This window comes from Marmota monax, unplaced genomic scaffold, assembly GCF_021218885.2.
Source record: "Marmota monax isolate L192 unplaced genomic scaffold, Marmota_monax_Labrador192_F-V1.1 WCK01_AAM20220418_F8-fsc00031, whole genome shotgun sequence".
Taxonomy (NCBI): domain Eukaryota; kingdom Metazoa; phylum Chordata; class Mammalia; order Rodentia; family Sciuridae; genus Marmota; species Marmota monax.
Window position 1 is genome coordinate 19,654,688 of NW_026695197.1, and position 20,493 is coordinate 19,675,180.

Sequence of the window (20,493 nt, forward strand, 5' to 3'; positions counted from 1 at the left end):
CTAGGCTCAGCGGAAATGGCAGGGGGTGGGGATAGCTCTCTAACTCAAGGGAAGTCGAAGGTCTAATTACAATTCCAGTTGCTGTTTGTAGACTAACAGGCCTAAAAGGATGGGAAAAGTTAGTGGACATTCTATGGGAAGGTTAAATTTTGAATCGTCTACAGGTTATTTTTGGTAATGGCGATATTAATCATCACAGGACCACCTTATATTTGTGTAGTTTTTTTTTTTTTTTTACAATTTGCAAGGTATTTTTACAGATACAACCTTGGAGCTTGACAAATATCTTACAGAGTTGACAGAACAGCAGATATTATCCTCATTTAGAGCGTAGTGGATTAAGGCTCAGGGAGCCAAAGTGCTTTATCAAACTACCCAACCAGTAATAATAATCTGTTAATAAAATTTTCCTACTGCACTGGGCAGAAACCAGGGTTTAGACTTAGGATTTTCTTAGGAAGGGGGGGCAGATCAAATGAGCTGGTGGGGCAGAGGCATTACCTGGCTGGGCAAAATAAAGACCAAAAAGAGTCTGAATCAAGGGATCACAGTGGACCTAGGTCAGGATGCAAATTCAGAAGTCCAGGTGATCATTTCCTGAGAATCAGGATCCCTGGCAGAACTGCAACACAGATCAGGGAACTGGATCTGGCAGAGACCTCAGCACAGGTAGAAGCCACATTTGTATTTCCCCTCAAGAGCATGAAGGTAGTTAATACATAAAAGCCAATTAAGAATGACTCTTTGGCATTCCCATTCTAAAGTGAGGTTGAGCATAGAACACCAGAGCACAGAAGGGAAAAACCAGTAACTACGCCAGTTATGAAGATATACCAGTAACCAAAGTACAAACTGTGTATGCCTTCTTAAGGCCGCAGTATACTGTAAATTAGCATTCCTTAATCATTTGTAGTTCAACCACTTCGGTTTTCTGTGTGGTACATTTCTAGATTTGGATTCCATATCCTGAATTGCTGGTTCAGCTTTTCAGCCACAAAATAATGTCTTTCTTCTCTTTTAATAATCTTTTAATAATTCATTTTTCTCCTATAATGCTTCTTCTTTCAATTGCAGTTCCGTAAAATACTCATTTTCATTTACTGCTAAGAGTTTACGTAGCCTGAAACAAACAAAAAAGAAAGAAATTAGGAAGTCTACTGGATTCACTGGAAGACGTCCTGGGGGGCGGATCCTTGATCTTTAAGTCTCCCAGGCACTGACTGGCCTGTAGGGGTGGGTCTGAGGGGAACCTCCCCAGCCCATATACCCTCAGAGAAGTGAGGCAATGAAAATGCTGTGCCCTCCATCCTCTCGGGGTTTGGGAAAGGCCACTGAGATTGGGCTGCCAGTTGGGTGCCCTCGAGGTTGTGCAGGCCAGAGGGTCCCGATGAGTTCTTGGAGACGACAGACAGGGAAGCCAATTGATGCTGACAGGCGGCTGCCCTCAGATGTCTCAGCGCTGGTTCCTGAGTTGATCGTGCAGCACCCTCACCCTGGATGAGCCTGGTTATTTAACTCCAGTTCGATTTTAGTCCTTTACCTCTTCGAAAGGGGTAGTTGCTTCCCTCCAGGCCCTGTCCAGGGGGAGGCATTTGTGGTAAGTCTCACCCTAAGGGGGGACTGACTGCTGGCAGGCTCCCTAGCCCTGAGGGGATTGGAGGGCTGGGCCCAGTGTGAGTATCAGCAGCAAAAGCGCCTCAGCCTTTAGCCACCAACCACCCTGTGAGGCCTAGAAAATGATGCACCTTGGGGGTCCTTGGATAGAACTGACTTTGATCCTGCCATCCAATATCCCAGTTTCTTTGAGGCAATCACTGCTATCACCATCAAGTCACTCCCCAAAGAAACACTAAGCATATAAATCTATAAAGAGGACAATAAAAATCTCCTTAAAAGTAATTCAAAAATAGAACAGTTAGAGAACAGTTACTTAATTGTTTCCAATTTCTACTGTGCCCAACAATTCCCCTTAGTTTCTTAAATTTTACATTTTCAGCATTAAATTCCATGATAAATTTGGAAATCCATTCACCACTTGTAATATATATTGATGCATTTAATAAAACTGCATGGACCATATATTTTCTCATTTCTGTCTCCCAGTATTAAATACAGTGCCTACTTTGGACCAGGTTCTTAATACCTGAATGAATGACAAAAATAGCTGAAGACCAGCAAGTTTGTTCTGGCTTGATAGAATTTGTCTTGAGTTTTGTGTTTTCAGCAATGTAGTTTTATCAAGTTATCCTCAGTTGAGAAGTGAGACCCTTGGGAGCTGATTCACAGCAGGTTAGCTTTAAACGCATCATCTTGGCTGTTTCCCAGAACTCCCTTCCCCATACGCTTCTGGTTAGGATGGCCACATGAGGCATTCTGGCTGATAACTGGAGGGCAGAAGTGAAGCAGTAACATAGTTTACAGCTGGAAGGCTGGTGCAGGGGCACCAAAATGCAGTTGCTGTTCACACATGCTGTCACTTATCTGCAGGCTCACCTCCTTGGTATGGGGCAGCCCTGAGGCTTGCAGCCAGATCTGCAGCTGCTACACCTTCCCTGAGATCTTCCTTCAGCTTCTCTAATCCTGAGCCAGGTGCACATTTAACTCTGTGAGGAAAGGCACCAACTTCTTCTGCAGGACACCCACATCACTGAAGCAGGAGGTGATGAGAGACTGACATAGGTTCCAGGCAATCCGTGTGGGTCCCAGCTTGTGCTCATGGGCTCCAATGTGTCCTCCGTCTCCCACAATTTACATCCATCTTCCCTTCCCGACTGCCTGCCCTGCAGACTTCAAGCTCCAGCATTAGATGCAAAGAAAACAGCCTTACAGAGACTGTTTAACCAGCTCCCACAATTATGTGAAGTCCAATCCTTCTAATAAATCCCTTAAAATATACATTATACATCATCTGTTTCTTGGTGGTCATGGTAATCACACTCTTCACTTATGAGTCAGAATGCCAATTAAATAAATTTCCCTTAGAACATCACTTGTCAGAATTATAGACTTACTAGGGTTCCTTAGCGGGGACAGAGCAATATTAGATTATCTATTCTTGGCTATGGCTGAACTAGGTAGAGCAGGGTAAAGAATAGGAGAGTGTTAAGAGAGCTGAATCTTGTGAGTTAGAAATGGGAAATGACCAATCTAAATCAGAATTACCTAAAGTTGCAGGGCTAGAACTAGAGGAGGCAAGGGAGGCACTCACTGAGTCCTGGCCATGTAAAACTAAGTAACAAATTATATATCAAATCTTTTTGGCATTTCATGAATGAAGCATTAGAGTGAGGTAAGGCTGAGCCAGGCTGACCCTTGGGCAGAATTCACAGCAGGAATTCAGCCTCCTGGAAGACATTTGGGCCAAAGACAGGAACCAAGCACAAAGGTCATCAGAGGGCAGATGTACAGTGTCAGGAAAGATGAACCAGGCTGGCAGCTTTAGTTCCAAAGAATGCTCTGACTGAGGAGGGGCAGTTAGGGTAACAACTAAATAGACAGTAGCCAATGGGAAGGGACACCCTTTAGGGTTTGAAGAATCCTATGCAGCATCCAGGGCCTATGGAAAACCCAGATTCTGGATGAACAGGTGCTCTGAAAAGATCACCCTGTCCACATAATAGAGCCTTAGAACTCCCTAAACCATGCTAAAGGCAGGAGTGTAAAGGATTTATTATAGTATTAATAGCAATCCACTATATCTTCATTGTCACTGGAAACTATTACTGCAGTATTACACATTATTGCACATAGGATTGCAGTTAACAGTTTAGTGGCTTGAAGAACAAAGTTTTACAGCCTGGGTATAATTCTAGGTTCTAGCAACACTAGATTTTGATAATGGGAAGTTCTTATCTTTTGAATCTCAATTTTCTCATTGGCAGAAGTGCACAAAATCGATGTCTTCTTAGAAAGACTGTTTTGAGGATTAAATAAATGGGTCCATAGGAGGAGTTCACCAAACAGCGGTTCCTTTCCTTTTTTCATTTATTCACATTGCATTTTCAATTACTGTCTCCCTGAGAAAATGTTTAGAGACACTGCTATGTCTCATCCAGAAGCCACTTAAAATTGTTTATGAAGATAACTTGTTTAGGTTCTTTGTGGTGGCTTTAATTACATTCCCTTCCTCACCCCAGCTCCCCCACCCCTAACACCCAACTTCTCATCACCCTCAGACCCGGGAGCAGATGCACCAACTTTCTCCCCTTTCTCCTCCTTTTGGGCTTGTTTCCTCTAAGCTCCAAGTAGGAAGTAGGCCTGCTCCTTGGGTTTGCTGGTAGGTTTTCCTCCTACAGTTGATCCACATACAAGCCCTGCAACCAGTCTAGCCCCTTCCAGCCCCTGGTAGATCAGGGTTGTCTCTCACAAAGCCGGTCTGCATGTATCACCTTGAGTCCTACAGTCTGCAGAAGCCTCCAGTCTACTGCTTTCTAGCTCCAGGTTTTTTAAGGTCCTTGGACCTAGAGAAGAGGGAGCAGTTCTGTATGTTGAATGAGGTTTGCTATGTGCAAAATGGAGCATCACAAAACCATTTCCTACCATTCTGCATCCTCCACCCACTTTCCCTTAATCATCCTATACCTCTTTCTTTCTTCTAAAAACCACCAATACTGACAGCCCAACACCTACCCTGTAGCATGTAATGATTTCATTATGCCCAGGGAATGATAAGCTCCCTGCAGGTAGGGATCCTGTCTCTTCTGAAGGGCAAGCCTTACAGGGCTCAGTGTAATTAGAGTAGGATCTCTCTACACTACTATACACCCAGCAGGGGCTCAGTTAGTAACTCTCTCCCAGGTACAGACGGATCTGGTTTATAGGAACAGGGGAATCCAGTGCTTGCACTGGATTCTGTTGCCTGTGTCTGGGGGTTCTGTGCAGGGCCTGTCAACCTTCTGTAGGAGGCAGCATGCCATGGTCCTCCTTCAGCCATCCCAGTTCTTATAGGAACCTACCCTTCATCCTATTGCCAGGTCTAAAGGGAATTTTGTTCAGCAGCTGAAACAGTAATCTCAACAAGAAAGGCTCAAGGGAGGTAGCCTGAGCCCTTCTACAAAGGCTACTCCAGGAGGCACAAGACAAGCCAGAGGTCACACAACTGAGTGTGAACCCAGCTCACAGACCCAGATCAGGACCCAGAGCCTCTACCAACCTCACTGCCCAGGCTAGCCCAATGTCATTTCTGTGATATATGCTCTTCTCATCTTTAGGAGACAGCCTACCAAGGGGTCTCTGGGAGACTCCAAAGGCTGTTTTTCTGAATAAGAGTTTATATATCAAGTCTGACCCCTACAGAATTTTCTTAGAGAGGTAGGCACCAGACTCTCCTAATCTTTCTTTTTCTTTCAATCTCATCACATGGCATCAGGTCTTCTCCCCCTCCCACCAAAGTAGACCTTGACTTGGAACACTACTGGGCCGAGACTCTGGAAAAAGTTCTAGGGTATTGTGCAAACCCTGTCACCTGACCAGTAGTGAACAGTATAGTGAGTGTGGGTCTTCATCTCCTTCTGTACCCAAATTGCTGGCTGTACTTTCAAAACTCAGGGTCCACATCTGGCAGGCACCCCCCCCATCCCCACCCCTCACTGTGTGGGGCACACCTTGGCAACCAGACTGCTGTGTCCCGGAAGCGGGTTCCACCCAGGCTGAAAATCTCCGTGATCTAGGGAAGAATTAACATCATGGATCAACATGGCTGGACGGGCTAAGACAAGGTCAGGGCAAGATAGGGCATCCCCCAGCACTGACCACGGGCGTGCCAGGCCCTCCTGCCATCTCCTCCTCTGGGGCCGATTCGGAGACACAGCCATCCTTGTTCTCCTCCTTTCCCTCCTCAGGGTCAGGTGGCTCTTGCTTCACAGATGGCAGGCACAAGTCTATTGCCTGAGAGAAGCAGGGGAAGGGCAGTGGTTAGAAGGATAGGATTGGCCTAAGGAAAGTCTGTCAGCCAAATGGTCACTGTGTTGACAGATCCCACTTCCATCATAGTTTAGCACAGAAATGCCACCTTTCTGCCTACAAATCTTTCCCATTCTTCACTAGCTTTCATTTTCCTGTTAATTGAACTGAAAGTGGGTATCTAGTTGCACCTACCCTGCTCACAGTGCCACCATCATGGCTCACCACTACTCTGCTTATAGACCATCCCACTATGGCACCAAAAGAACACCCATCACTGTTCCCACCTTGCTAGGGCAGCCAGGTTGCAATGTGGGAGAAGTCAGGACAGCTATATCCGATGTCCACTCTTCCTGGGCATCTGCTTTCTCTTGCTTTACCTGAGGTAAGGCCACAACCCAACTCAGGCCAGAGCACTGGGCTTCCTGCATGAGGGAGGATGGTGGCAGACTTGGTCTTAGCACCCTGACATCAGGCTGAGTGGGATAGTAAAGGGAGGATAAGATGGGACTCTCACCTGCAATGGGGCTTCTGTGGAAGCTGTAGCAGGGCCAGGCACCTGCACAGGACTGCTGGCACCCTCCCGTAAAAACACAAGGTCAGTGCCAGGAGGGGGCAGTACAAAGCTAGCACCTGCTTCCTGTTTCATTGGAGGCTGAGCACGGCCTGGTCGGGCTGTGCGAGTAGCCAAAGGGGGCTTCAGGGTGGGGGCCAGGTGGGGCCGTTGAACAGAACCTGGTCTCTTTCGACGAGGGTGAAGTAGAGGTGATCCTGCTCCCTCCTCGGACTCTGACCCAATACTGGGCAGCAGCCGCTTCTGTAAGGAAAGATAGGAGTACTATGGCCACCTACTGCCTTGACTGGCCCCATCCACCCTGCACTGTTCAGTGTGTATACTAACCTCCCATTAGTCCCAGCACAGAAATCTACTTACATGAGCCCTTATCACTGAGCCTACCAGTTTCCATTAGCAATGCCAGTGACACCTAGACTCCTACCCCAGCACAAGGTCTGCTAATTCTTTGCCAGAGCCACTGTACCACCCAACCACCTACCAGGCCTGCCCGCCACTCTCAGACACTGGGGTGCCTGGCCCAACCTATCCCCTCCACCTAACCCTTCCTCTGCCCCACCCACCATGGCAAACTGCAGGCATTGGCGCCAACGACACTTCTGGCGCTTCTGGTTGCTGCCCCCGAATTTGGGCTTGTCGCAGCAGAAGTCGCAGCGGCCACAGTCCATCCGCCGTAGGCAGGCTGCACAGGCCCCGCACTTGCGGTTCTGCCGGCGGTTCGTGTAGGGCTGCTGGGTGGGGGGGAATGGTGGTGCTGTCACTAGGACTAGGAGAGGCCATCCTCAACACCCATTCCACTACTATTTCTGGTGTTCTTTTAGCTCTATCAAGGGAACCAGCTGCACACTAATCTCAACCTGCTGACTTCCCATTTGCCATAAATCAGTGTCTGCAAGTCCGATAACATTAGAACTATGGATGCTCCATCACAGTGCAGCTATCAACGCTGTCTTTGATTCCTCACTTCCAGCAGGATTCTGCTGACCCCACTGGCTTCAATCACCATGTCAGCTATGTCTGCTCATCCTACATGAACTCCAGTCACTATGCTACCTGCTCCTCTATCAGCCCTATCATGGGTGTGCTGGTCCTGCATTAACCACCAAGTGTTGGTTCATCTGACATTAGGCACTCTCACTGCACCTGCTGATCCCATGTCATTCCTCCCCTCCATTATTGCTCATCCCATCCTGGTACCCATCTCCTTCCTTGGGTTAACCAACCATCTTGAGAGTCTAGGCTTATCCAGGTAGGGTAGGGCCACTCACTAGCTCGTCCTCGTCTACACAGTAATAGATGAACTCAGCAGGAGGTGAGGGCACCGGGGAGTTGTTGTGCTGCAGAGGCAAATGGGGCGAGGTCAGGGCAGATACTGGGATAAGGTGAAGGTTGTGCTTTCCCCTGCCCACTGAAATCTTACCAGCTCCATGGGCTCTGGGGGGTCTGGAGGCTGCAGTGTGGGAAGAATAGGCACTGGCTGAGCTCGAGAGTGTCGTCGGGCAGCCATCTTGGAGTCACGGCCTCCCCTGTGGCATCTACGTTTACCCTGGGAGACAGCCAAAAGAGTTGATTAGGGCTTCATGGCACCAGGCGAACACAGAACCCCTTAAAGTGCAGAAAGCATGCATGGGACAGGTAGAAAGTGTGTGCTGTGGGGCACTCACAGCATGGGGAGTCACCGCTAGGGGAGGTGTTACTGACATCGCCAATGATGGCGATGGTGGCAGTGAGCAAGGTGCTGGCATATAAAGACAGGTAGGTGAGGTCAGGGAGGTGAATGTGGGGTGGGAGGGAAAAGAAAGACATGAGTTAGGCAAGGCCAGGTTGGGAGGAAGCAGCAGCAGCAGTGGCAACTTTAATAACAGAACGAGCTCTGGCCCGGCCAGGCCAGTGCTGGTCCCTCCAGCCTGACTCACCCGAAGGCAGCGCCGCTGCACACACCTCCACTGGCGCCTGAGACCAGGGCGGGGAGGGCGAAGGCAGACTCGGCAATGGCCACAGTCCTCTTGGGTCTGACAGCCCCGGCACACTCCACACCCTCGGCTCTGTGGGGGGGGGCCGGAGGTGTGATGCATGGGGTCAGGGCTATGAGGGCCAGGGGCTGGGGTGAGCCTTGGGCCCACCCCACCTGCCCAACTCACCCTCTGCACAATCCGGAGGCAGCGTCTCCTCTCACACTTGCAGAACAGCCCTGAGGCCACATCATGGGGTAGCTGCAGGAGGCAGGTGGAGCAGGCCCCACAGTCTTCAGTTACCCGACAGGCTGTACACTCTCCACAGCCCACACGCTGCCAGAAATGGTGAGGTGAGGTTACAGGCCTAAATAGGGTGGCTCCAAGCCCCCTGCTCTCCCATGTCTGCTGATCTGACACTAGCTCCCATCACTATCATTAACCTCATCACTATTATCTAATAAATACAGATTAGCTGCCCATACTGAAACCACTACTATGTCTACTGGTTCCCTGTTGACTTCATCACAATATCTATTGACAGATACCCCAATTAATTCCCATCACTGAGTTGGTAACCAATCCACAGTTCCCTATAAAAGGATTCCTGCACCCTATGGCTCTATGACTGACCCATCACACCCTCCACCAGCTTCATCACATCTTGGTCCTACTGCAGGGTTGTGAAGAGGAAGCACATGTACTTACCTTAAACATTCTCTGCTCGCGGTTGAAGGCAATTCTCTGTGCTGGGGGAGAGGGAGAGAGAGAAATGGGAAAGGAGCAACCGACACCTGGCCTTACCCACCACCTCAGCCCTGACTTCCATATTCAACTTGTACCCATGCTTCATACTTCCAACATCCAACGTCCACCCATGCCAGTAGTCTCCTCAACTTCCAGCCTAGCCTGACACTGGGCCTGTCCTGGCTCATGTTTTTTATGTCCCATCCTAGGGGGCCACTCACCTCGGCAGTCTTTGCACAATGTCTTGAGCCGCTGCCTTCCAGTACCATCCCCTGAGAAGCTGATTCCACAGTTCTCACAGCACCTGCGATGGAAAAGACAGATATGGGGCCTTAACAGTACCATCACAAATCTCTCCCATCTGGTTCACTTTAGGCCAATACTCACCCAGGTGCAGGGAATGAAGCTGGGATTGTGTCAGTATCAGCCTTGGTCTCATCCTTTTGGGTCTCTTTCCTTTCCTTTCTCTCCTTCCTGATCTCAGTCCTCTGGGGTGCAACCTGACGTTTCCGAGTTTTGGCCGATCTTGCAGGCTTTTTCCGCTTCTTGCTGGGGACAGCCACAGATTGGACCTGAAGATGAGTGAGGGCAGGAGGAAAGTGGATCAGTGCATGGGTGTCAGGTGGCACAGTTACCCTTGCCTGGATACATTGTGAAGTACCTTGGGGGTTGGATAGCACAAGATGCCTTGTTTGAAGTCGAAGAGGGTGAGGTCACATGCAGGGCCCAGGTATCGAGTCAGCTCAACTTTGCTTCGGATCCTGTCTCCTGTGGGGCTGAGGATGGGTCAGGATGAGTTGGCACCAAGGTGAAGCCAATGTAGTTCCACCCAGCTCACCCTCCTACAGAGCTAGTGGGATTCAAGAGGCACCCTGGAATTGGCCTGTGAGCCCCATCCAGATCCCACCCCAACCAACTGTGAGTAAAAGGGACAGATGAATAAAAATATCAGCATGTTTACAAACATTAATAAATACTACAGTCATGAGCTATATAATGACGTTTTAGTCCACAGCAGATCGTACATTGTAAGATGGTCCAATAAAGATTATAATAGAGCTGAAAAATCGATTACCTAGTGACATCATGGCCATTGTAATGTCAAGCAAAACACATTACTCATTTTTATGGTGACGCTGATGTACACAAACCTACAGCACTGCCAGCTGTATAGCCCATATAATTACATACAGTATGTACTACTTAATAAATATACTTAATAAATGACTAATCCTGGTTTATGTACTTGCTATTTTTGTGTGTGGTAGTGGGATTGAACCCAGGATTTCACTTGCTAGGAAAGCACTCTACCATTGAGCTATATCCCCAGCCCCTTTGCTGCACATTTTATCATTATTTTAGAGTGCATTCCTACTTTTTTTAGTTTCCTTTAAAACAGTACACCATGTGGGGACAGCAGCAGCCTCATCTCTCACATTTGCTGCATTTCTCAATTTCATCATTTTCTCTTGTGTTTGATTTGATCTCATTTTATCATAGCCTTAGGAGCAACAGGATTCAGCATACATAGTTATGCACTGCACAAGGATCAACCGCAAACGGCATATATAAATATTATCCCGTAGACTATATTGCATGGTGAGGCACAGTGGTGCATTCCTACATAATCCCAGTTACTCAGGAGGCTGGGTCAGGAGGATCTCAAGTCCAAGGCCAGTCTCGGCAACTTAGCAAGACCCTGTTTCAAAATAAAATAAAAAAGGTTGGTAATGCAGCTCTTTAGTAGAGTACTTGTGCTGGCATGTGTGAGCCTCTGGGTTCAATCCCCAGTCCTCTTCCCTGTGGGAAGGTTTGAGGGGGGGATAGCCTAGTTTGTAGAAGTACATTCCATAAGGTTCACATGATGAAATCCTCTAATGACACATTTCTCAGAACACACTCCTCAGCCTAGGCATGTAGAGGTTATACAATCTAAATTTGTGAAAACTGTACTCCATGAGGTTTGTGTAATAAAATCACCTAATAATGCATTTCTCCTAATGTATTCCCATCACTAACACGACTGTATAAAATATAGACACATGGCACTAATGGTATTGAAAATACTTTTTATGAGTAAAAATTAACACAAATAAGAACACAAATACATAACATGTAAATACTTAAGTATTATATACCAAATGCATAATCAAGCAAAGAAAATTCTAACAGAAATGTTTAAAAAGGACATAAAGGACTGGGGCTGGGGCTCAACGATAGTGCACTTGCCTGTGTGAGGCACTGGGTTTAATTCTCAGCACCACATATAAATTAATAAAATAAAGGTCTATCAACAACTAAAAAAAAATTTTTAAAAAAGCACATAAAAATATTAAGTACATCCAGGTGCAGTGACACACGTCTGCAATCCCAGCGAATCAGAATTTTGAAAAAGGAGGATTCTAAGTTTGAGGCCAGCCAACTTAACAAGTTCCTAAGCAAACCAGCAAGACCCTGTCTCAAAATTTAAAAAGTTTAAAAGGCTTGGGACGTAGCTTAGTAGTAAAGCACCCCTGGGTTCAATCCCCAGTACCAAAAAAAAAAAAAAGAGTACATAAAATATAAAGTGCCAAGTAGTTGATGCTGAGATACTGGAAGGTTACTCCGTGAGTCTCCATTTCTGCATGTCTCATAAGAGGCATCAGTTGTCCTTTGTAATAAACTATTTTTTCAAGGATGTTTCTAAGACAGACCTTGGAAGATAAGACAGGGTCTCCTTCTGGAGGAAGAGGAAAGCATACTGTCTTAATATTATAAAATAAGCTCAGGGTTTCTTTTCTATAATACAACCCACTGACATGCAGTGCATATGCTATTTAGCCCTCTTCATTCACTGTGGGAATTGGGATTCAGGGAACTGGCACTGGATCCTGTTGCTGATGTAATAAATTCTTTCATTTCTGACCCAGGAGTCTCATATTTCCTATCAGCATTCATTCACTTGTTATCTTATCCAAAGTAGGGTAAAATCTTGGATCCCTTATAATTCCTGACAATTAAACTTTTAAGTTTTGAGAGGTTAATACAAGTATGTAAATATGTGAAAAAATTAGAACTAAACATAAAAGGAAAGCAATCATATTTGCAGTTTTACTATTTTCCTCTAGGAAAATGTAAACTTTAATACAAAAAGAAAATTAGAGTAAAAAGCTTAGTTAACTGTATTGTTAATAATTCTAAAACATATGTAAAAGGTTTATAAACATCTGTATATGTAATTACAGTCAATTCTCATTATTCCTGGTAGTTATGTTCTATAAAACTGCCAAGAACCCAGAATTAGTAAGAAAACACTGGTCCATGGGACCAAAACAGGGTTAGGGTCCAGCAAGTCTTTGGCCTCATTTTTATTCAATGATCAAAATATAATCCTTTTTAATGTGTTTCTGTTTAAAGACACCTTATTTTTCTTACAAATTATTGCTTAGGTTTTGAATGTCTCAAAGCCAGGGGATTTGGAGGCTGTTTTCATCACACAGATTGGCTTACCACTGTTCCATCAAAACAAATCAGTCTCACTGGCATTAAAAACCTTCTTCTATATAAACCTTTTCTCATATAACACTTTGTAAGTATTTTCCAGATTCCCACCCCCACTCCTCATCTGTAGCTCCTGCACTACATGCAATTTAAACAATTTTCATACCATATCAATAATCTTTTAAAATGTGCAAGCCAACCAGCACTAGCTGAGATGGGTTTATATTTTCCCAATGCTGGATAACGTATCTTTCTGGTGTTTCTCATAACAGGGCTATTCACTATGCTTTATTGCTCATCATTTCATGGATTCACAGATTTAGCTGCTTTCCTAAATCTTTTCCACAGCTTCATTAAGTACCACAAATGTTACTTTTTTTACTTCCCAGTGTGTCCTCACATACAAGTTTCCTCTTCTTTTTCTGGATGTACGGTATATGTTTATACAGTATTTTGGGTCCATAACATTGAAGTCACAGATAACAACATTTTTAATTAATGCCTGAAGGAAGCTTATCTGACACGTATTTTCTGGGCAAAGCACATCACAGCCTTCTTGCACTCAACACTAAACGGTACTTCAGCACTATATATTCAGGCTTTATTTTAAACAGTTAAACCACCAACAAAATAGCATGAAAATGGGAAAAAATATGGCACTAAATAGACCACAAAAAGGAATGCTTGTTTACAATATGGAAGCGGAAACAAAAAGGCCTTGTTCAACCTTGGCTGGGAACATGTGCATTGGGTGACTCAAATTTTTCACTGCTCTGTGAATGCCTGTGAATAACCACGAAAGCACTGTATTGACTTTGGTCAAATAAATTTTATTAAATAGGTGAATTTGCAAATATGAAAACTTTGAATAATAAGGACTGACTATATGTATAATTTAAACTCCACCCACAAAGTTAACCACACCCTTTTACCCTGCCCCTAACCAGGCTTAACCCCACCCAATTCTGACCACAACCCATCTATTACCTCTGGTAATAGGTGTCTGAACGTCCACATGTGACCCCTGACTTGCGATAGACCTCACGACGTTTCCAGCCAGGGCCCAGGGCTGGGCAGTCCAGCCAGTCTTCAGCCATGGAGGCTTCCAAATGTAGTAGCAGCCTGTAAGGTGTGGGAAGAGGAGGGTATAGGAGAAACCAAGGCTTCAGGAAGGGCAAACTGCCCCAGGCCACACAAATAACTGATATCCTATAATGCATGCCTGAAACCTAGGACCTGCCACAGCAGACAGCTGCACACACATATGAGAAAATCCTCCATTCTCACCCTTCTTCCCTGTCCTGGGCCCAAGAGCTCCTCATTCCTCCTGTTCCTTGACTTGCTAGCCTCCACTGCTCTCAATCTTCAGTGTACTGATTCCCTACTTCTCTTCATCTTCAAACTGAAAGCCCATCATTTCATTCACTGCCTATAAGGTCCCTGCTTAGCATCAAGACAGCCATCTTAAGTGACAGCCTCCATTTTAAGGAAAAAGTTTCGCTTTCTTGTCCAAGAGTGTTTCTGAGAAAGGCTCACCACTCCCCCATAGCAACCAACCCCTAACCACCCACATTAGGATCCGCCCAGCTCTGATTTCTGAGCCTGCCCCATAAAAGTCCCAGAAATCAAGCCTGTTTTGCCTCTCTCCACTATAGAGAGATGGCCTTTATTCATCAGCTCTGACAAACTCTTGTGTGTATCTCTGCCTGGTCTCTGTCTTTCATTTCTTGCTTACCTGTCTCTCGTTCCTCAATTTCCCTTCATTTTGGTGCCAAAACCTGGAATTGGTTTCCCGGTGTGCCCACTCCCCTCTTTGAGGGTCAATGAGCACCTCCAGGCCCCAATATGAATTCTATTGTGGGACCAGATCCTCCATTCTGCTGAACACTTTCTCCACACCCACCACCGGACATTCCAGTTAAGACTTCTGTTTCTGGGACTTAAGCAATCTATGGGTCCCAGGAAATGACCACTGAACATGACGTATTTCCAGAGTTACCGTGTGGTGGGGGGCACCCCTAGCCACACCTTTCACAGCTGCAGCTGATCCCTACTGTCTAACGAGTCTATAGGTGGTCTTTTATTTGGGCTCTGGGTTTTGAGAAAAAAAAAAAAAAAACACCGAGGGTGACTGGGAGTCGTTCCTGGTGAGACTACCTCTCGACCTTGGGTTAATCTCTACGGGCTTCTGCCCCTACTATGTAGTCCTAGTGGAGCGACCAAGTGCCTCTACAGGCTCCTGCCCCAACATTTACCCAGTAATGGCAACAACACCCTGAGCATAACTGTCCTCTTGACTAGGTGATACTGGAGACTGGGGGATGCTCCTCCTCTAAACTCACCTCCTGCGTCTCACCATGGGCAGCTCCTCCTCATCCATTCCCTCCCATAGTCCCCTAGGCTGCTACTTGGCTAACCTAAGGTATCTCGCTCTTTCTCCCTCTCTCTCTCCCTGCCCAGACCTAATGCCCCCCCAAATTATCTGTTTGTGTACAAATAGATCTGGCCTCATTATCCACTGGATAATGACTCTAAATGGCTGCTTAACAGCACTCCAGATCCCAATATTATAAGAGATCTTTTTAAATATTGAGAGCGTTCAGGAAAATTGAAAGAGATAACATATATTCAGGCCTTCTCTTCTCTACATTCTAAGCCCTGTCTCTGCAATACTTGCTCTTTTGCACAAGTCCCCTTAGCTCTCACCTCCTCTACTCCTCCTTCCAAAGGGACAGAAAATCCTACCCAGGACTCCTCCTTCTTCAACCCAGTGGATGTGTCCCCACCATACCACAATTCTCTTTCTGATGAAGCTGCCACAGCAAATGTCCCCTCGGCCCCTCCACCCTTCACTCCTCCTGCTACATAGGCTGCCACTGCCCAACCTGCATCTCTGTGTCCTGTCCACAAGAGGGCTGGGGAAGACGGTGTAATCTGGATTCATGTGCCTTTCTCTCAGATCTTTCACAGATAGAAAAGTGGCTTGAGTCCTTTGCTTCAAGCCCCACCACATATATCAAAGAGTTCCATATCTGACTCAATCATTTGATTTGACCTTCAATGACGTCCATATGATCTTTTCTAACACCCTCCTGCATGAGAAGCGCAGGCAAGTTTGGGAACAAGCTAGAAATTATGTTGATGAGGTACATCAGACCTTCCCTGCCCACCAGACTGGCACTGAAGCGGTCCCTGATCGGAACCCCAACTGGGATTATAATTCGCCTGGAGGAGTAACTAGTAGAAACCAATTAATTACTTGCCTCATGGCAGGACTTAAAAAGGCAGCCTATAAGGATATCAATTATAAAAACCTCCAGGAAGTCATCCAAGATAAGAATGAAAACCTTCAGCATTTTTAAATCACCTGACTAAGGCTATATTACAATATACTAATCTGGACCCTGAGACTCCAGATGGGAGACAACTACTAATGACCTACTTTTCTCCCAGAGTTCCCCCAATATTAAGGCCGAACTAAGGTACCTCAAAAGGGGGCCCCTAACTTCCCAAGCTGAGGTTCCGGAAGTGGCCTTTAAGGTATATAATGACAGAGATGAGAAGGCCCAGAAGCAGAAATATCAGATGCTCGCTCAAGCCATCAGTCCGGCCTCAGTATCTGTTCCTGGTTCCACTTGCTCACAGAAGGGTCCCTTGGGACTGCTTGGACTGTTTTAAATGTGGTCAGATGGGTCACTGTACTCATATTATATGTCCCAAGCCTTGCAAGCCTCCAGGCCCTTGTCCTAAATGCCATTAAGAGGGACACTTGGCCATTGACTATCCCTGACTCCTTGGCAGCCCCTGGCCATCGAGCCCTTCTGGTTCCTCTTTCCAACTCTTAGGACTGGCTACAGAAGACTAACGAGTCCCAGGTCCCCATCACCCAACCATTACCATCACTCCAATGGAAACCAGGGTAATTCTGCATATTTCAGGTAGGCCTGAGTCCTCCCTCCTATACACCAGGGCTACATATTCAGTCCTCAAGGAGTTCTGGGGGCCTGCTATCAACCCTTATAGACACCTAGCCTTGTTTGCACTTTTGGCTCTCTAATTTTTACCCACTCCTTTTTGGTCATCTCACAGTGCCCTGTTCCCCTTTTGGGAAGGGACATCCTCACAAAGTTGGGGGCTATGCTTTCCTTCTCCCTTCATATATGCTTCCATCCAGACTTGCCAGCTGCTCCCCTGATCCTCACCCTTACCTTAGGACCATCCCCTATTCTGTCTGCCAGTGCTTTCCCATTACCTGCTTCCAAGGTGGACCGTACTGTCTGGATATTTCAAGTCCAATTGCTTCCTACTACGAGCCCATTCACATAAGGGCTTACATTCTTTACACCCTATTGCCTTTTATCTCTACAGGTTTCTCTGATGAAAGATCCCATCTTATCTGGAAGGAGAGTGGATTCCTTACCACCAAAGGAACCTCAATTACTAATGCCCCCTTTATCTCTGATCTCCTTCAGGCCTCAAAGCTTCCCACTGCCATCAGCACCTCACATTGTAAAACCCATAAGACCTCCTTTGTGACCCTAGACAACAACAATGCAGACTCTGCCCTCCAACAGCAAACTCCACCTGCAGTCCTCTGCCTTGCTAGTTCCCTAATGGATTCTTCCCCACCTGACACTCAACAGATACTTACCTTCCTTCACAACCTCTTTCACCCTAACACCACATCTTTAAAACAATTTCTCACTTCCCACCTTAAACTCTCTCCAGAAGACCTACAATTTCTTTCTACCCTCTCTGCCTCATGTGAAATTTGCCAAAAAGACAATCCCACCTCCAATCTCTGCCCACCTGCCTTCCCTTTAAACCAGGCAAGAGGACAGCTCCCTTGCTCTGATTGGCAAGTGGATTTCTCCCATATGCCCCCGTCAAGCGGTACTAATTTCTCTTGGTACTCATCAACACCTTCTCGGGATGGGTTGAGACTTTTCCTACCACAGTGTGCTCCCACAGTGGCCAGCATCCTCATTGAACACATTCTTCCTCGGCCTCAACCTCCTTGCTCCAGTCTAATAATCATCCTGAATTTACTTCCCATATTTCAAGGTCTGTAGCTAAGGCACTCAACATCTCCTGGCATTTTCATATCTCTTATCATCCTCAGTCCTCTGGAAAGGTGAAATGTACCAACTGAACCTTGAAGAACATTTTCACTAAATTATCCCTTGAATTACATTTAGATTGGACTAAACTCCTTCCCTTGGCTCTTCTTAGGTTACGGGCCCTCCCAAAGAAGCACTCAACTTCTCCCCTTTTGAACTTCTATATAGACTGCCTATCTCCCTACTCAGCTCACCAAAATTGGGCAGCCAAGGGCAGCATTCCACCACCACTCAACTTCCATCATCATTTCAATGACATCCTAAGCCCCTACTGACAACTCAAATGCTGCCCCTTCCCAGCAGGAAGCAGTTACAGAAGATTGACATATGTTCCCGTTCCCTAAGGGGCCCAATAAACAATAAAAAGGGGGGGAAATATAAGGTCCTTGCTTAGCATCTAGGCAGCCATTTTAAGGAAAAAGTTTTACTTTCCTGCCCAAAGGCGTTTCTGAGAAAGGCTCACCACTCTGGCATACCAACCCAACCCCTAACCACCCGGAACCCAAGCCTGTTTTGCCTCTCTCCACTATAGAGAGATGGCCTTTATTTGTCAGCTCTGACAAATAAACTCTCATGTGTATCTCTGCCTGGTCCCCATTTTTCATTTCCCTTACCTATCTCTCGTTTTCCTCAGTTTCCCTTCACTGTCAACCCAAGAAACTTATCCCCCACCCCGGTCATCTCCACCTGTCCTTCGTACAGAAGACACTAGCTGTCTTTGACCTAATAGTCCTTATTCTTCCTCTTATCACCCTAAGACCTGCCCCTAATACGTGCAAAGTTCAGTACAAGAGGCCCCATTTTGCTTGGTTTTAGTCGACTATTTTAGTGTTCTGAACTCCTATTCCCTGCTTCTTTAACCCACAATTTTCCAATTTCTCTTTCACTGTTTTAACTGTTCCATTTCTTCCCCACATGTGATACCTTCTTAGCCTACTATTTCAGAGTTATAACTTTCACCACAGACCTTCCCTGAGACAGACCCCAGCGCCACCATATTCTTTCCATTCCTCAGCCTGGAAGCCCCCATGTCTCCCCTTCTTCAGCACAAGAGCTCGGCAAGCGTTATTTCTTTCCTCTCTCAGGGTTCTGACCCATAGTTCCTCCCCAAGCACAAAGCAAAAACCTATGTCTCTCCTCTACAGCCAAAAAGTCATCCCTCTTCCCCTTCAACTTTCTCAACCTCCATTCTTCTCTTATCAGCCTGAGATATTCTGACTTCTCCCAACACACACATATTCTCCACCTTTGTGTCCAGGATCATGACATCCCTGGTCAGCCTCTGACACCGCCCCCCCCCCTTTCTTTCTAGTCCTGCATGGAAGTTTTCCTCCTTCCTTTCAGTATTCCAACCCTAACATTTTTTCTTGTCATCAGGCCGAAGGCCCCTTATTTCTTCTTTTCAACGTTCTGAATCCCCATCTCTCTCTCCTTGAGAAGCCCGATATCTCCCCTTAGGCGTTCTGATCTTCCTCATTCTTCTCCGTCTTCTTTCCCAGGATCCCGACACTCCTGTCAGCATTCTGAGCCATATTTCTTCCCGTCCTCCACCTAAATCCTTCCAGACCTCCCTTTCAATACTCCGGCGCCGCCATTCCTCCACCTCCTCAGCCTGAGGACCTTTCATTCCTCCCCGGCAGGGTTCCGAGCCTCAATTCCTTCCCATTTTCCGCCTGAGCGCTCTCCATTTCCACTCCCACGGCTATCTCACCAGCTTGGCACCAGGCCGGTAGCTTCCGCCGCCCTAGGCCTGAGGACCCATGGTGAGGGTCCTATCTGCGCGTCCCGCCTGCCCTAATTCCTCTTCCTCCTCCGAAGCAGTCTTCTCGTAAGCAGTAGCTGTCGTCTCCGCGGCCGTTCGCTGCTCCCGGAACCGGAAATCCGCCGCCTGCCCCTCGGGCTCCACCCACGACGTGACACCTGCGCGCTGCCCTGACGGCGCGTGCCCTTAGAGGGGAGACTCCCGCGCCTGCGCACTGAGGCTCCACAGCGGCGCGCGCCTTGTCGAGGATCTGCTGCGCCTGCGTACTGTCTCCAACTGCGTCAAGCGCCCGGGTCAGAGGCTAGAGGGGCCTGCTGTGGCGCCGGCGGTCCTCGCTTCCCCTGCCGGCGCATCTTACCCACGCTGCCCATCCAGGTGGCGCCTCCGCACCCCAGTTCTACCCTACGGGGGGCAGTGAACCGCTTGATTTGTGCCTGTGATCTCTTCCACAACTTTCCTAGGTGACACTTTCTTCACCACTCCCCGCGAACCTCTCCCCAGGGCTAGAGAGTTCTGCTTTCTCCGCCCCCGCCGACCAGCAGCTCCCTCCCCGGGAACCTGGGAAGGGGGCGGTGGCGCGCTGGGAGTGAGGGTGCGTCTCCCTCCCAAGAGCCACAGTGGGGAGAGCACTGTATGGGGTCCTGGCACAAGCACAAACAGTGGGCTCCTGATGTAAACAGGTCCTCCAGGAGGGGCTTGGGGGAGATGGCCTCTGTACGAGGCTGAACGTGCCTTTGGTCTGCTGAATGTTACTTCCACAGGGGATGGCTGCTGACTGGATACTACTGACCCAAGACTACAGGCTGACTGAGTAGGTCTTTGGGCTCAACCCTGGCAGGGCATATTCTCACAGCCCAAGGGAGCATAAAGTGTATGCCAACTGTATACTCACAGCCTACACATGTGCTGCAGCCCAGCCTGAGTACAGACATACCACCACCCATCTTATCCAGGGGT

General features: G+C 47.2%; 1 protein-coding gene across 14 annotated transcripts; it reads right to left on the reverse strand.

Moving 5' to 3' along the window:
- Positions 1-240: 240 nt before the first annotated feature.
- Positions 241-19,656, reverse strand: Mbd1 (methyl-CpG binding domain protein 1). 14 transcript variants are annotated; one of them, XR_006848180.2, is made up of 17 exons: positions 19,486-19,656; positions 13,642-13,776; positions 9,836-9,950; positions 9,562-9,746; positions 9,396-9,478; positions 9,136-9,176; positions 8,617-8,763; positions 8,392-8,520; positions 7,896-8,021; positions 7,744-7,812; positions 7,039-7,206; positions 6,419-6,718; positions 6,189-6,326; positions 5,752-5,886; positions 5,604-5,665; positions 2,494-4,460; positions 241-2,384 (listed from the first exon to the last, which is right to left on the reverse strand). XR_006848180.2 is itself a non-coding variant. In XM_046428295.2 (17 exons), the coding sequence occupies exons 2-16, from the start codon at positions 13,749-13,751 to the stop codon at positions 4,421-4,423; spliced, it is 1,848 nt and encodes a 615-aa protein (XP_046284251.1). In that variant the 5' UTR covers positions 13,752-13,776; positions 19,486-19,656; the 3' UTR covers positions 241-1,120; positions 4,389-4,420. The 14 variants fall into 14 exon arrangements, 11 of the variants coding, with proteins under 11 accessions (XP_046284251.1, XP_046284250.1, XP_046284248.1 ...); XR_006848182.2 differs by having other exon boundaries at positions 241-1,120; positions 2,144-4,460; XR_006848181.2 differs by having other exon boundaries at positions 241-1,120; positions 1,268-4,460.
- Between the last annotated feature and the right edge of the window lie 837 nt (positions 19,657-20,493).

What these genes read in the sequence shown, in the direction of transcription:
- Mbd1 (XM_046428291.2), bottom strand. Translation starts at nt 13,751, where the DNA reads ATGGCTGAAGACTGGCTGGACTGCCCAGCCCTGGGCCCTGGCTGGAAA. An exon ending in CCACAGAAGCCCCATTGCAG is followed by an intron (nt 6,327 to 6,418) that starts GTGAGAGTCCCA and finishes TCCCTCATGCAG; the next exon opens with GAAGCCCAGTGCTCTGGCCT. An exon ending in AACCTGGCTGCCCTAGCAAG is followed by an intron (nt 5,887 to 6,188) that starts GTGGGAACAGTG and finishes TGCTTCTCTCAG; the next exon opens with GCAATAGACTTGTGCCTGCC.